The sequence below is a fragment of the Ctenopharyngodon idella genome, chromosome 8 (genome assembly GCF_019924925.1).
Source record: "Ctenopharyngodon idella isolate HZGC_01 chromosome 8, HZGC01, whole genome shotgun sequence".
Lineage (NCBI taxonomy): Eukaryota > Metazoa > Chordata > Actinopteri > Cypriniformes > Xenocyprididae > Ctenopharyngodon > Ctenopharyngodon idella.
The window spans coordinates 22,361,947-22,379,363 of record NC_067227.1 but is presented as its reverse complement, the minus strand read 5'-3'; the positions used below and the strand labels follow the sequence as shown (position 1 = coordinate 22,379,363).

Genomic DNA, 17,417 nt, shown 5'->3' with positions numbered 1-17,417 from the left:
ACTGCGGCCTTTAGCGTCTTTGTTAGTGCGCCTGCCTCTCCTGCCAGAGACGCCAGTTCGAATCCCGCTCGGGGCGTGTCAAATAGGACCGGGTACAAAAGTACATTTTTGCAAATGCTGCAGTAAGCAGTAAGCACAGCTGACAAAGCAGCCAAAGACATTCATCTGATGCATATTTACATAAGCAAACAATTAAAAATAGTGTAGACTGAATGCATGAACTCATTCTTTGTGAATACCATTCTACCCTGTATAGACTGACCAAGTTGATTACAAATCAGACTACTGTGGTAAAGTGAAATAACGCCTGTTTTTGACGTGGTTGTGAGTGCAGTACCTGCAGTGAACAGCTTGGATCCTCGTGCAGACACCAGTCCGTTTCCACACAGCAAGCCCAGGCAGAGCAGACTGAGTGAGAGAGAGTAAGCCATAGCTTCTGCTGTCTCCCTGTGCGGTAAAGTAAGAGAAGAAAAATCATTATTAGTGGTGCTCCCGGATGACACCCCTCTGACAAATACTGAGCTGAAACCCCTAGAGAGCCCCAGGGCCATCTCCTCAGCGTCTCCAATTCATTTCCCTACTCCTTCACACCAAAGAGCACTGACTGTTACGGCCATTAATTCTTAGCTGGTCTGTGTGAAACCCTATACGAGGAAACCAGACAATTAACAACCAGACACAACCTCTGCAACACTCAGCACTTCCAGCCATACGTGGGTTTGTCATTATCTGTGGGTTACCAGGGGTCTTTTAAGCATGCAGGCTGTGCGGGGGATGTTTTCACAAGCTAATACTCCACATTTACTGTTAAAACTAGAATTTCCATTATAAAATTATGCTAGGGCGACAGAAAACCTTTCAAAATGTCAAACGTTCAAGCTATCTCGGCTAAAGGTTCTGGTGAAACATCATCTCTTATGGAAAGAAGCATAAAGAATTTAAACCGGCTTCAATTTATATTAGTGCTAGATGTGTGACAGAAATACTGTTGACAAGTTGCCATCGTTCATTTTGTGATTTATGTATACGTGGGGGCGCTTCATGATTTGCACTTTGTATTTAGTTGATTCTGTCAATGTTCCTTCGCCCTCACCACTTAGGGTCTTATTACAATATTATTGCATAAAAGAGATAATGGTTTATCTGAAATGGTGATGACATTGTGACATAGTGAGAAATTACTTTCACAAGCATAGTGGCTGAACAGGTTGTATCCAGCTAGCCCAAGAGTTAGGCTAAAAATAAGTTCACTATATTTGTTTGGTCACCACCACAAATCATAGAGAATTCAGTGGCGCTTTGGGACTGACGAGTCTGATCTTAACAGTTCAACTAAACATTATGTAGACAGCCTGATGAAAATAAAGAAAACACTAGTGATATGGTTTAAATGTATGTCAAATAAAATTAAATCAAGTGGACAAATACAATTGGCCAATAAATGTTGTTTAGACTTGCAGCGTCCTGGTGTTTCTGAATCTGATTCGATTAATGATGAGTTCTGGTCTAAAACTTGGCTTCAGAGCTATTTTTCTTCTGCACTTGGCAGTGGATTGTTGAAAACAGCACCAAGCTATAATTTCCAAATGTGGGAAAATGCACAGTCAGCAAATAAGTGGCTTTGTTGCATTTGACCTGTAGTTTCACCCGATCTCAACATCTAACAATAGTAGAATAACAACATGCAGGTTTCAGAACCCTGTCTCTTTTTATTTTGATACTTGAATAGTAAAATACTTCTGTATTTTGTATTTGCATTCACAAAGCTGACTAAAATAAAAGCTAGTTAAACTTGCTGAAAAGGTGTATGATTTATTAAAAGCAAATATTATGTAAAATTATGTATATGTAGTTTGGTTTCATGTCTGGTGCATACAGAGTCAACAAACTCCCTCAAAATCACTTGATCCTCTTTCCTTCTCATAGAGATGGCCCTTCTCAGTCAGGTAGTAATGAGGCCCCATTCCTCACAGGAACACTGCTATCATACAGTGAAGGAGTGTACAAAGCACTACACACCCAGATTGACAGCCGGTCCAATGCTTATTAGCTGGTCTATGTGGCTATATTGCATTTAGCAAACTATAAATTGAATAATAAATGTCTTTATTGTCACTCTTTATCAATGTAATAACAGTATTAGTTTCTTAAAAAAAATCTTACTGAACCCAAACTGTATATATTATATTATATTATATTATATTATATTATATTGGCAAATCTATGAGGCATATCTAAACACTCAGTGGTCTCTGTTTGAGTTTGCAGTCGCATTTCTGCCATGTGTTTACAGGGAGGGCCAGTAGGGTCCGACCCCGTGAGAGAGTTAAAGGGGCACGGCAGTCAGCACAGAGGGCCTGATTGTCCAGATAGCCATGAGAGGGAGGAGGGTGGAACCTCCCTTGAATCTGATTGGCTGAAAGAATTTCCCGCTTCTCAAGTGCTTCACAGATTGCTCCAGCACTGCATGCATATTAGGCAATGCTTCTCACCCTTTAACCTCCAAAATATGTCTGCTGTTGATAACATGGCCCATCTTGGACAACATTTACATTTTTGTCATTTGAGGGCCATGTCTTTGAATCAAATGTTACTGTAATGTTTCTCTTTTAAATCATTCATAGTCAGCCTGTTGTATTACAACAACAATTTTTGTAACAATATATTTATATACAGGCTTGGGAGGGTTACTTTAAAAATGAATTCCGTTACAGTAACAAATTACTTCATAAAAAAAGTATTCAGTAACGTAATCCAAGTACCATAATATGAAAGTAATGTAATCTGATTACTTCTGGATTACTTCAAGGTCACAACACTTGCATTTTTAAATTTAATTTTAATTATTTCTTCTCAATTTCTGCAAGTTTTTAAATGTTACATGTTCCATACTTTTGAATGGGTCTCAACAATATTTTACAAATCTGATAAATTATCTATTGCAATATTATTACCGTTGTTGTTGTTTAGAGCTTAAAAATATAAAAGTCACATCAGATCATAAACAAACTGAACAAGCTCAGATCAAACATTTCTGTTTATGTTTGTTCTGCTTTAATTTTAATGTTTAGCATTTTGGTTACTTTTAAAACCTATTAAAACTAAGCAATCATGTCTCATTGGAAGGCAGAGTTTACACTGTACAACCATGTTGTTTGCATTATCTTCTTTGAAAACAAAATAGCAGCGAAATTTCCATGAATTGAAAGCGTTTTTCCCTGCGGGAAGCATCGTTTCAATTAGCAGCAGTGATTCAATCTGCGTCTGAGGAGATTGTAGACGGGTGTTATTTGCGCATGCACCAGCGGGTGGCTCGCGTGAGTCATCACTGGCAACAGAACCAGGAAATACTGTATAATCAAGCAGCGCAGTATCCTAATTACGTAACGCCGTTACATGTATTCCGTTACTCCCCAACCCTGTATATATATATATCTGGGGAGTGCTGCACAGTGGGTTGTGCAAATAAACAGGTCTGTTTTGCATCAGTTGCAATGTGTGGTTAAGTGGATGACAGCCCACAGTTTGTTCCGATTTATTTGCTGCTTGACGCATTCAGAGCAAAACTTTATACATGACTACAGTGATTCAACCTTAATAATGTTACGACAAGAATACTTTTTGTGCGCAAAAACAAACAAACAAAATATAACGACTTTATTCAACAATTTCTTCTCTTCATTCTCTACGCCAGGGCTCTTCAAGTAGTTTCATTCGAGGGCCAGTTTACCAAACCAAAAGTTGAGGTGGGCCTTATTAATTTAATAAAATTAATTATTTTATTAATTATTAGGCTTAAATTAAAATATTCTCACAGTGAGACTTGGTAACCACAGGTAAAACCATACATGGCTACTCACTACCACTGTCAAATGATATTACAATCAAATGATAGATATGAATTATATATTCCCCTACCCACCTAATAAATATATTGCAATATAAATGGCTATAACATAGTTTTCAATATAAATATTCCACATTTCCACAAAGCATGGTCATTTACTACAGTTCATTCATGGTAAATGTTTGTAAGGGTGGTGATTTTGGGATTTAAAAGTCTTCTATCTTCATTCATGGCACAATGTTTTCCTCATCAGTCTTGTTGGGAATGTTGAGGCTGTTTCATCCGATTTAAAACTAGTTTAATAATCAAGTGATCTGTAGTGTGTGTCGAATTGAAACGCTACTCACTAGATGTCGCAACGCTGTTTAATAATGATGACCCGGGAATAAACGCAGCCCCTTTAAGTTTTCGTTCCGTTATCCACTGGGCCGTGCTGCGTAGTTCAATGTAAACTAGTGAAACACATGAACAGCGCTATTTGTTCTGTATTTGCTGTTACTGACCGAGAAACAACTACAGATGATTCAGTGACAGAGAAGTCTGAACGAATCCAAATCGTTTCAGATCGCTATGCAAGCGCATTTGGCCAATTTACGGAAAAGAAAGAATCGAGACAAAAGAATGATTAATTCATGAATGATTGGTGTCCCTGGTTCAGTCGACAGAAATACAGAACACACATAATAACTGCTGAAATATTCTTACAGAAAACGTTTCTCAGGTCAGTCGGAGGAGCGTGCATGGTACGAACAGTGCGTATATAGCCGTACAGCTGCAGGCGCCACTGCAGCCACGTATCTAGCCAAAGAGTAGGAGGAAGATTGGGGTGCCACGGGCCAGATGAAGATGATTGGCGGGCGGATTTGGCCCGCGGGCCGCCAGTTGAAGGACCCTGCTCTACGCTGTTTATGTTGTAGACAGACACAATGCAGCACTTCCAGGTTCTATGTCAGAACATATAATATAATATAATATAATATAATATATAATATAATCACAGTTCACCGTCTGTCAGAATTTTAATGATTGGCTGCTACAACCTTAATAAAAGGATCTGGTGCTGGGGTGCATTTCTGCATAAGGTCAGAAATCACCATTTTCACATCTTCACAATTCTGGATGCATTTGCAAACACAAAACTTCTGAACAGCAACTGTTATAGGCTTCACTAAATGAACTACTACACTGAATAACAGTTGGTGTAGAACAATTTTCACTCAGAAATTGCTAGTAAGTTTTAAAACAATTACAAAGAAACAGCAAGTAACACACTGAATTAAACATTTTGAAGCAGAAAGCCTGAAATAATATTTATTATAAAATGTGCTCCAATAATCTGTTTTATTTATATCTTCAAAAAGGTCTAGAGGTCTAGAGCTCAGGCTAACAAGCAAGAGTATCATTCCTGTTTGGAGAAAATCCAAGACTGCATTGATAACATCCAAAAGCAGTGACTAATACATGTAGAGTTTCAAAACCGTTTCAAACCTGTTGATCTCTGTACTATAATAAAGCGTCCAGAGCAAACTGCTCCTAATGGCACCTATTTAGCAACTTTATATCAGCTATCAGACAATTGAACAGAGATTAAATCTGAATGACTGAATCTATGTACACTGAGACCTTTTTTCCAGTTCTTCTAAGCTCAAACCTGCTGTCAGCATGATGTAAAACAAACATGTGAACATCACCTTTAGCAAACTATGCTGAAACAACCGATGATATCAGTCCATTACTATGAGTGTTGGGGTAAAATGTTACACAATCTTATATATTTGTTCAAATAACATATGGTGTTACTTGTCAAATTTACACCATATTATCAAAGTCACTTTTTCAAATAAAAGTAACACACGTTATTTTTCTATTTATGTACTTTATTTAGTTGCAAATAAAAATGCCTTCTAGTGTTGGGAGAAATCTGGGCATGTTTAAGGGTATATAAAAACTTTTTTGTCAAAAAATTAACATTTGGGTTGTGTAATATTTATGTGATTCCCGCCATTGTGTTTCCTGTGTAAATACACTTTAATATAAACATCTTATGACTAGCCGTCGACAAATATATCACCATTTTTATTAATTTATTTAGCCATTTTTTAATTATTAGCTTCAACTGATAAGTTTTTCTATTTGGCTAATAAGTATCAGAAGCAAGACATTTATATTGACACGGATGAGCCTTTTATTTTGACAGCTATAGTATAAATCTGTTTAAAATATATGCAATTTCGGCCATTTAAGATATTCGGCCCACCCCTACTTATGACACCTTACAAATTACTGTCACCATGATTTTGCCAAGTAAGATATGTTCCTGGATCAACTTATTTTGTTGATCCTGGAACAAAATTCCTGTCCGAAAATTTTCTCTTAACCCTACCCCTACCTCTAAACCTAAACCTACCCATAAATTATCCCTAAAACCAGAGGGAAATGATAGGCGAATAACACTGATGTTGAATCACCTAACCCTGGTTGTAAGACTAAACTTGACATTAACTTTAAACTTGTCCCTCAAATCTGATTGGTTGACTGGAATGTTGTTCCAGGATCAACAAAGATGTTGATTCAGGAACATGTTGTACTAAATGAAATCTCGTTCACCACAAATTACAGTGGTTAACCAAATTTTTGCATGCAAAATATGTTTGGAGGATAAACACTGTCCATAAAAAACAAAACAGCTGAAAACTCACCTCTTCCTCAAGCTGTGTCCTGCTGACAAAAAAAACTCTTCTATGCTTTCACTACTCCTTAATTGCTCCCTGTTCTAGCTTGTACTATTCTGATTGATGTCTGAAACTTTGTATTACTAGCACTTCTGTTTATTGTCTCTTTAAGATGAATCACTTGTTTTATTCCTCATTTGCAAGTCGCTTTAGATAAAAGCATCTGCTAAATGAATACATTTATATGTAACATTTCTAATTTCAAAAAAGCCCAAAAATGCTTCCACTCTAGAAGAGTCTCAATCAACTATTTACTAAATATGCAATATTGTAATGCTTTTGTTTTAAAAGTAACACTTTATCTCCTATTTTAGCAAGCCCATTAAATAACACTAATAGGCCCCGTCCACACGGAGATGAGTTTAGCTGTATACGCAAAAAAATTTGTATCGTATAGGATTTTCGTCCAGACGGATCCAGCGTTTTCAGAAGGTGAAACCGCTAATTTTTAAAACCAGGTCCCAGAGTGGTTAAATCTGAAAACGATGCCCTTGCGTTTTCGTGTGTACAGCCAATCCGTATATTTTGTGAAACGATGATGTCATCACCCCACGTGTCGACCCTAGTCAGACACCGCTAACAGCACAAAACAGCAACAACAACAACAATAGCGGACTACATGCTTGTGTTCATGCTGCAGAAGCTACTGAGCCTATTAGCTTTACTAAAATAAAGCTTTATTTGTAAGCTTTACTAAAGTTTGTATACCGCGCGCAAGCTTTATGCGCATGCTCTAAGTCTTATTCTCCATTTTTAGTGTATCCCTGTGGCAGAATTACAGCACCACATACTGATCTGGCATGTATACTACATCATTTTGAGTCGGTTTCAGTGGTTTCGTGTGTACACAGATATTTCTTCAGACGAGAAAAAAAAAAAGATTGGATAGGGAAAGCTCTGGCTTCGTGTGGATGTAGCCTAAATCATGCACTTCAAGTTTCTGCTGTTTTTCAAATCAACTATGTCAATGTTTTGGTTGTTCCTTAACAATTGCTATCTCAATAGCGTTTAGTCCATATGTATACTTGCAACATCTCTAATCTAATTCTAGCATAATCTTTAAATGTCATTAGTGCAATACTGTAGCACAGGTCTACAGAGCATTTGGCTACTGCAGAAAAGAGGATATCAGAGAGGATTCAACCTTTCCTATTCTGATTGATTTAGTCAGAAGACGATATGCAAGGTTCAAAGGTGACATTCAGTCACCCCGGTTGCACAAGCAAGCAAATAATGTGTTATGGTGAAAGAAGCACAAAACCTTGTGTAAACCATTAGATGGACGGCTCTGCATGTGCACAGAAAAAAAGTGCATGTGCTGCAGTTATGCTGGTGGAAAAGGGATTTTAATTTGGTTAGACAGGGGTTTAACACTTCATTGGACTGTTCAAATAGAGATTAAAGTGGGCTTCTGCCAGCCACAGCATATAGAATCATTTCGCTTTGTGATGGCATTCAGTTCTGGCTGGTGAGACCCGATCGTCTCTGCCGCTCCTATTTCACAAGGGCAGTGGAAAAGTTTGGGTCAGCAGAGCAGGCTGTTGGAGGGGGACGGAGCGAGATTCTGCCAAACGGAGCATGTGTGCGCATATGTGTGTGTGGTGAGAGCTGAGTTTTACGATGCTGACTCTAAACAAGAAGCAGAGAGAGATATCATGCTTCCAACACCCGTGGTAAACTGAGGTCAATCAAGTTCGTGCAGAGACTGCTTGCAAACCTGTTTGTGTTGCAAAAGTCTTCAGTCGTCTGGAGGTTTGTCGTTGAGAGCCAAAGGCTGGCGCACTGCAACGCTTGACCCTTCATACTCTGCACTGATATAGAGTCCCGACAGTTAAGCTCTATGTCTTTGTGTTATACACTACCATTCAAAAGTTTGAAGTCAGTAGAATTTTTTTTTAAATGATTTCTTTCATTCAGCAAGGCTGTACTGTTACAAAAGATTTCTATTTCATATAAAGCTCTTAATGTTAACTTTGTATTAAGCAAAGAATCATGAAAACATGTACCATGGTTTCCAACAAAATATTAAAATGATAGTTCACCCAAAAATGAAAATTCTGTCATCATTTTATCACCCTCAAGTTGTTCCAAACCTGTATAAAGGAATGTTTGTAACCAAACAGATCTTGCCCTCCATTGACTACCATAGTATTGTTTTCCTACTATGCTAGTCAATGGGGGGCGAGATCTGCTTGGTTACAAACATTCTTCCAAATATCTTCCTTTGCGTTCTGCAGAACAAAGAAATGTATACAGGTTTAGAACAACTTGAGGGAGAGAAAATTATGACAAAATTTTCATTTTTGGATGAACTATCCCTTTAAGCAGCACAACTATTTTCAACATTGATAATAATAAGAAATGTTTCTTGAGCACCAAAACAGCATATTAGAGTGATTACTGACACTTGATTTCTGTTTTGCCATCACAGGAATAAATTACATTATAAAATATATTAAAATAAAAAACTGTTATTTTAATATATATTAAATAATAATAATATATCACAGTACTGCAGCCTTGATGAGCATAAGTGACTTCTCCCCGACCCCAAACTTTTGAAAGGTAATCATAGCAAATTACCAAATGGCATTTAATTTGATGAAATGTAGCGAATGTAGAAAAAGAATTCACACAAATACGTTTATTAATAAAACAATACAGATTAGTATGTTCATTGGTAATGTAATGAATTACAGTTGTGGTTATTCTTTTAGAGCACCTGTGTCAGCTTGAAGAGAAGAAATTTCCACTAAATATAGGGTTAGTTAAAAGTAATTTCAAAATGATTCAGCAAAGTGAAGCTATTCCTGAGAAAATGCATCAATTGTTTTATATTTTACATCCATGATATGCAGACATTTCAAGAGTGTCTTGAAAGTGTCCAAATATCTAACCTAAATGGTAACACTTTTCTGATTACCAGCACCTTTAGCTCCTCTCTGTGTGTGTCGACACTAAATGTTCCTGCAAGCCTGCTACACAAAAAGCAATTACAATCGACACAGAAAACATTTGATTACAGACAAACATTAAGCTGAAACGAGTAATTCAATTTACTGATGGATGACGACAATTTTATAATGAATAATGAGTTTAAATGAATAATAATGAAATTCCGGATCAATAACAATTTGCATTTTGCAATTAGCATGTGAGAATCTACTGCTGAATTTCCTCAGTATTAGGGAAGCAGAGCAGAAAATCAGCTGATCAAAAATCTGGAGTTTAACATAAGCTGGTCTGTACATGTCATGCTTTGAGAGGGAAACCTGTACATCCTGTAACCTTTTAAAAACAAGCCAGAAAGAGTCTAGGTAAACTGGGAAATCTTTCAATACATTTAAAGAGTTAGTTAACCCAAAAATGACAATTCTGTCATCAATTACTCACCCTCATGTTGTTGTTCCAAACCCTTAAGACTTTCGTTCATCTTCAGAACACAAGTGAAGATTTTTTTAATGAAGCCTGAGAGAATTCTGTACCTCCTTTGAAAGTCTATTCATCCGAAACTCTGGATTTATTTAAAATATAGATTTCTTTATGAACGTTTTGCAGTGCCAGTTTTGGGTGAATACTTTCAATGGTGGAACAGAAATCTCTTTTAGATTTCATTAAAAATCGCTTAATTTGTGTTTTTAAAAGATGAACGAAAATCATTGGAACGACATGACAGAGTGAGTAATTGATGACAGAATTTTCATTTTTGGGGTGAAATTATCAAGTGTTTTAGGAATATGCACAAATCTGCTGCACTCTTCTTAAGACCTCTCTCTTCATAACAAGCAGCTTGAAACAAGTGTGTGAATGAAGTATTCAGACTTGTTTCAAGCAGGAAATCATGACCTTTCTGTTTAAGTATCTTTGAAGAAATGAGGAAATATTGATTGCAGCGCTTTTACCTGTAGAATTGCACAGGTAATGACATGGCTGCTTAGAAATATAAAATGTAGGGCGTATTGGATTTGCAGTCTCATTTCAATAGCGTTTCTGTCTGAAAAAGGTTCTCAGAATAATTTCTATGATTTCTCCACTTTTTTTTTTTTTTTTTTTTTTTGAGTTCTTAGTCTTTTCAAGCTTCATTTTCTTTATCAGTATTAAAATTCTAAGTGATAAAAAAAGTTATCACTGCAGGATTTTACTTAGGGACCAAATTGATTTTAAAATTTAAGGCAACAATTAAATTTGAAATTTTAGTGGGTTGTTTTTTTTTATACAGTGACATAAATTTTAAATATAAACATGAATATAATAAGAACTAGCCTATATGAACAGATGAGAATTAAATGTGAGCTATAATTATTTTTTGAAAATATTCTAGTGTTACCAAGTACTCCAAATTCCCCACAACATTATTACAGAAACAAAGCACAAAAAAAATTCTGCAAAACTATACATACAATAGGCTACATTATTCAAAAGTGAATAAATGCCATCTGCTTTATATTCTAATACCCAACCATAAAGTGTGTCAAGCCTGCAGAAAACACCTGCATGACTGCCGCCATATGCATAAATCCAGCTGTCACAGAAATTCATAACAGGGATAAACAGCAAATGTGTCCATTAATTCCCACTCTGTTTAACTTGTTACTCTGGTCTTGGTTTAACGAGGGTAATAAATATTTTCAAACACTTTTCGTAGCCGATAAGCCATCTGAGGCCCCTTATAAACATACTGAGACGTGTGTAAACTACATTTCTGCCTTATTTCCACTAGCACTGAGTGCAGATCAAAGTTTAGACAACATAACAAAATCAGATGAGCAAGAAAAAGATTACATATTATCGAAAGACTTTTAAACTGCATACGAAGCACGCAAAAAGAGCTTGATTTCGCAAACTGTTTACCGCCGTGTTCCACGAGCCCTGCACACCCCTTTAAACCAACGTGTAGTCCAAATTCAAATCGAGATTTATAAATGTATATCATGCAAAAAGCACTTTAAAAGAAGAGAACGAAACTCACTCAGCCTCAGAGAAGTTGTCCACGAGCAAATCTGTTGCGAGTTTTTACTTTTTCACCAGTTCGTTCATCCGGATCAACAGACTTGAGTGTTGTGGGTCTCTCGATATTCTCTCCCTCTAAAACGATGCAAAAACGTGATCAGATGACTCTCAAAAATCACCCGAACATCTTTTCGGGAACAATGCTGAACGCGTTGGAGGGTTTTCAGGTATAACGCGCTGGAAAGTGTTGACAGGGATATATTAAGAAGGAGTGGGGGGCACCGCGCGGATCCTGAAGGGTCTCACGTTGACTGCGTAGTACTTCAAGTCTCCAGTCCAGATTTACATTTACTGGTCTCGGGCAATGTCACTGGCTCGCGCCCCCTGCCGACAAATATTCGAGCCTTGGCGCGAGCTGCGAAATATAGCGGTCTCCCACGCGCTGAGCGGGCGCAACAACCAAAACACTCATGCAGCATAGAATTTAGTGAGTTTAGTCACAAGTTACAGATTACTCGCGGAAAGTTTCTTTTTGTTGTTTTTGAAAGTCAGCACTGGTCACTCTTTTCGTTTACGTAATTGGCCAGTTTTCTATTCAGCGTTTTGAGGGAGACAAGTCACTCTTTTGGTGACTTATTTGGGAGAGCGCGCGCTGCTTAAGCTTTTCCGCCAACTCAGGTCATTCTTTTTGGTCACTTATAGGGAGAAAAGACACTAATGCTCTTTCTTTGTCATTCAGTCTAGCAATTTTCTGAGAGAGCCAGAACTGGCCACTCTATTTGGTCACTTTTGTTCAGTTTTGTTTGAGGATGACAGCATCAGGCACTCTTTTGGATCACTAACTTGGGAGAAAGAGCTCATTCCTTGGCCACGCTTTTCTGTTACTTCGGTCACATTTTTCTGTTACTTTGTTACTTTTGGCAAAAATCACTGAATCCAAGTGTGTTAATGTAACTTATACTTTTTTAAGTTAAACCAACAATTCTTTTTTACAGTGTAGGCTATTTGGTCATTCAGATTTCAATCACTTTAATGTAATGTGACAAATCTTGTAAGTTTAATGAATTGCAAATCAACGGTGTGGACAAATGTCTTGTTCTAGAATATCAGTACAACAGTACAATTGCCAACAAGAGAGTAATGACAGTAATTGTACAGCAGTGTAAAGCGAATAGTGTAATATTTGTGTAGGGCTGAGAATATTTTCCTTTCATCTTTTCTACTTTGTGGTGGAGAACAGAATTCTAACCACCATAAATATTTGCCAGATAAAATGACCTAATTTGTACTTAGGGCATAGTTCATCATGTGTGTTTGCCTTTTACATATATTTACTCAATTTTTCTCTGGAGTAGCTTGACAACCACTTACATGTCTTTTCGATATTGAGAAACCTTACATGCTCGAATCAAATTACATCCTCGGTTTCCTTGTCAACCTTAATTATGTTTCATCATGCATGATCTCATGAAAAGGAATGCTATACAATTTAAGAACTGCATCTTTTTGCTGAATCTTGTGTCTGCTTAATATTATGGACTGAATCAGTGCAGAGTTTGTGCTTTTAATACATATTAAGAGGCTATATATCAGTTCTCATACCCACATGTGTCTAAAATATAAATGAAATTCAAGGTTTTTGCAACATGTGAGGTGTGATAGCCCTGTAGTGAATTTTGATCAGATTTGGTCATTGAAAGGGGCCCATTCTTAGCTCCCTATAGTGCCTCAGTGAAAGAGAGTGGAAAAAAACAGAAACTTCACATTAAACGAATGTGGCATGTGAACAAAGCTCTTGGACGAGATGCTGAGTGTCCAACTTTACTCTTATAGAAAACTTTAAACATTCCTTGCCCTTTATTGTTCATATCAGTGATGTACGTTCGGCCAACATATGTGTTGCTGTTGATCAATTTCAGGTCAGGATTGAGGTCAAATTCTCAAACTTATGAATACAATAATAAACATGTATCGTGCATACACATACTGTAATGCTGCTTAGTATTTGTTTTGGAGCTAATTATTCTTACCGATTTGAAAAGAGTGTTTACAATGTATGTGGTTATAGACCTTATGTAACCCTGCCCCTTTTCAATGCTGTGCTTGTTGTGTTCTGTTTTCCGATTTGTATTTCCACAGCATGAAGACCTTACAGATTTATGAATTAACCGCTCATTTTAAAATATGACATTTGTTTTGACATCCACTTCAAACATTATGATAACTTTCAGCTAATTACTCTTCGACAGCAATGCCACAGAAATATACAGAGGTTCAAACAAAAGTTCAAACACAAAATTCTAAAGATGGCAGCACCCTTGTTTCTCTGGCGCACAAGGCCTATAGTTGTGAAAAGCTGCATAATGAATAGCTGGGAGGAATCAGATGGACCTTGAAAAGTGGTATAAAACAGGAATACTTGTAAAAGCTTTCTTTTTCTCACAAAACGTGTCCTTTTCTGTCTTTAAATGAAGCGTAATTCACTTTGTTGGTCTGACACCAAGCTAATGTGTGTTTACCTCAGTGTCACTAGCTAAACTACAATTGGATTAGAAGGGCTGTTGTGCAGCCTGTTGGCTGGTTGGACACAACACTGGTTTTAAATTCCCTGAGGCATTAAGATAACAACATTTGTATAAATTGCTGCGTAACTGAAATGACAGTAAGGTGGAAGAAGGAAAAGGGAAATATCGGATTACTGGACGGAAATAGAGAGACAAAGCGACCTCCATCCACATTCAGCAGATCAGCTGTTACCTTTTTTTAGGTATCTGCCATCACTTTTTTAGATGTAAAAATCTAGATCCATTTCTTGAATGTGACTGGTGCAGCATTTATTCATTTTTTCGCACAGTTTTGTACATTTACTTTGGACAAGTTATAAAACTAGTTTATTATCATTAGTTAGACCACTTATATAGACTGTAAGTCACTAATATGTCATCGTCTCGAGCAAAAACGGACGCGGGTGAATGAACTAATTAAACGTAGCAAGATATTACAACACCTCCAACATTTAGGAGCCCACATTGTATATCTTCAAGAAACCCATCTTAGAATTCATGACCACCTACTGTTGAGAAGAAGATGGGTCGGTCAAGTATTCCACTCTAAATTTCAGGGTAAAGCCAGGGGTGTGGCAATCCTGATACACAGGTCTGTTCCCTTTGTGTGTTCTGATGTTATAGCAGATTCTAATGGGAGATTTGTTATTGTTTCAGGTAAAATCAGTAATTTTCCAGTTTTTCTTGCTAATGTTTATGCGCCTAACTGGGACAAAGATAATTTTTTTAGACATTTATTCTCTGTACTGCCTGATACATCTTCGCATCATCTTATTCTGGGAGGTGATTTTAACTGCTGGATTAATCCTAAACTTGATCGCTCCTCTCTTAGACATAATACACCTTCAAAGTCTGCACAGGTTATTAAGTCTTTTATGGAAGAGTTCAATGTTTCAGATCCATGGCGGTTTTTCAACCCATCAGGAAAAGAATACTCATTCTTTTCTCAGATACATCATACTTTCACTCGGATTGACTATTTTCTGATAGATAACAGGTTGATTTCTTCTGTTGAATCATGCTCATATAGTGCTATCGTTATTTCAGACCATGCGCCAGTTAGTTTGAAGGTTTGTATTAAGGAGCTTGATGGTTCACGCCCACCTTGGCGTCTAAACACCCGTATGCTGTCAGATGAAAATTTTGTGGAATTTGTGTCTAATCAAATAGATGTCTTTATATCAACAAACAAGACTTCAGATGTTTCACCATCCCTTTCTGGGAAACTATGAAGGCCTACTTAAGGGGGCAAATCATTTTATACACTGCATACAGGGAAAAAATAAGGAAACAGAAATTATCCGAGATTGTTCAGAAAATTGCCCAAATAGATAGTAAATACGCAGTCTCTACACTTCCAGATATATACAAGGAGCATCTTGCTCTACAGGCAGAATTTGACATTCTTTCATCAAGTTATGCAGAGAATTTAATGCTTAGATCCAGATACAAGTATTATGAAGAGGGCGACAAGGCAAGTAAGCTACTGGCCCATCAGTTACGACAAGACTCATCCTCTCATCACATTCCTCAGATTCAAACCCTATCAGGGGTAACAACAAACCCCCAGCTAATTAATGATAATTTTAAAGAATATTTTATTTCCCTATGTTCATCTGAACAAATTGATGACCCCCGGGCTTTTGATGTCTTTTTTTAGTAAACTGAACTTACCCACTGTTGAGTTTTATAAAACATTTTTTGATAAGTTGGCCCCCATTTTGATTGAAATGTATTTTGATTCATTTGAGTCACTCAAGCTTCCTCAAACACTCAAATCTATTTCTCCCCATTTAAAGAAAAATAAAGATCCCTTGCATTGCACTTCTTATGACTCGATCAGCCTTCTTAATGTTGACTTTAAACTCTTGTCTAAGTTGCTGGCTTTACGGCTAGAATCCGTATTACCAACCATAATTTCTCCAGACCAGACTGGGTTTATTAAAAATAGACATTCTTTTTTTAATATTAGAAAACTGTTTAACATTGTATATAATCCCTCTTCTACTGCTGTCCCAGAGGCGGTAATTTCATTAGATGCAGAGAAAGCATTTGACCGGGTGGAGTGGAAATATCTCTTTTACACTCTAGAGAAATTTGACTTTGGCGATAAATTTATTTCTTGGGTGAGGTTACTATATTCTCCCCCCCAAGCTTCTGTCGGAACCAACAATTCCCGTTCTGACTATTTTTCCCTCCACCGGTCCACTCGCCAGGAATGTCCCTTGAGTCCACTTCTCTTCGCCATTGCTATCGAGCCCCTTGCTATTGCACTGCGGTTTGATTAATCTATAAAGGGCATAAAAAGAATGGGTAAAGAGCAAAAAGTGTCTTTGTATGTGGATGATCTCCTCCTTTATATTTCTGATTTGGCTAGGTCGATACCCGCAGCTCTTAATATTTTGAAATCTTTCGGAATAATTTCTGGTTACAAATTAAATCTGAGCAAGATTGGAGTCTGCATCACGAATAAATTCAAAGATCTTTTTAAATTTAACTTTGTTAATTTGCTACTCCAGATGGAGAAAGATTTTGAGCACTGGTCTCTGCTTCCCCTATCTTTGGCTGGAAGAATTAATTCAGTTAAAATAAATTTCCTTCCAAAATTGTCCTATTATTTTCAGTGTATACCTATTTTCCTGCCTCAATACTTTTTTCGTAAAATTGATACCCTGATCCTAGGATTTATCTGGAATAAAAAGATACCCAAATTTCGTAAGATAGACCCAAAATACTTGGGGGTATGGCTCTACCTAATTTACAATTTTATTATTGGGCTACAAATCTCAGAGTCATGCAATACTAGTTAAATCAGGATCAATCTCAAGATTCATCTGGATGGTTTAATATGGAGGCTACTTCATGCAGCCCACTTCGCTGACAGCCTTCTTACATGCCCCCATTAAATGCTCTTCGTCTCTCTATACCAAAAATGTCACCGTTAAAACTATGCTGAGAATCTGGAGGCAATTCAGACACCACTTTGGATTACAAACCTATTCTATCTTCGCACCTATAGCAGCAAATTTTGCTTTCCCACCATCACTGATGGATAGTTCAGTGGTCAGCACTGGGCATTATAACATTTAATGATCTATATATAGATAATGTCTTTGCATCTTTCCAGCAACTAGCAGAAAAATTTACATTGCCTAGACACCACTTTTTTTAGGTATTTGCAGGTTCGCAGCTTTGTTCGGGACATGCACCCTCAATTTCCTAATCTCCCTAGAGTTACTCCTATTGACTTTTTTTTCAAGCCCACCCATATTATGAAGGGTATGATCTCATATCTTTATAATGCAATTTGCGCTTTGCGTGAAT

The 17,417-nt window shown here is 37.1% G+C and overlaps 1 protein-coding gene across 1 annotated transcript in view; it reads right to left on the bottom strand.

The window, feature by feature from the left end:
* ghra (growth hormone receptor a) overlaps positions 1-12,012 on the bottom strand; it is a 35,093-nt gene extending 23,081 nt beyond the window's left edge. The window contains 2 exon segments of the mRNA XM_051904014.1: positions 338-447; positions 11,549-12,012. Of these exon segments, the coding sequence (XP_051759974.1) occupies positions 338-431 (94 nt within the window). The 5' untranslated portion in view covers positions 432-447; positions 11,549-12,012.
* Positions 12,013-17,417: the final 5,405 nt, after the last annotated feature.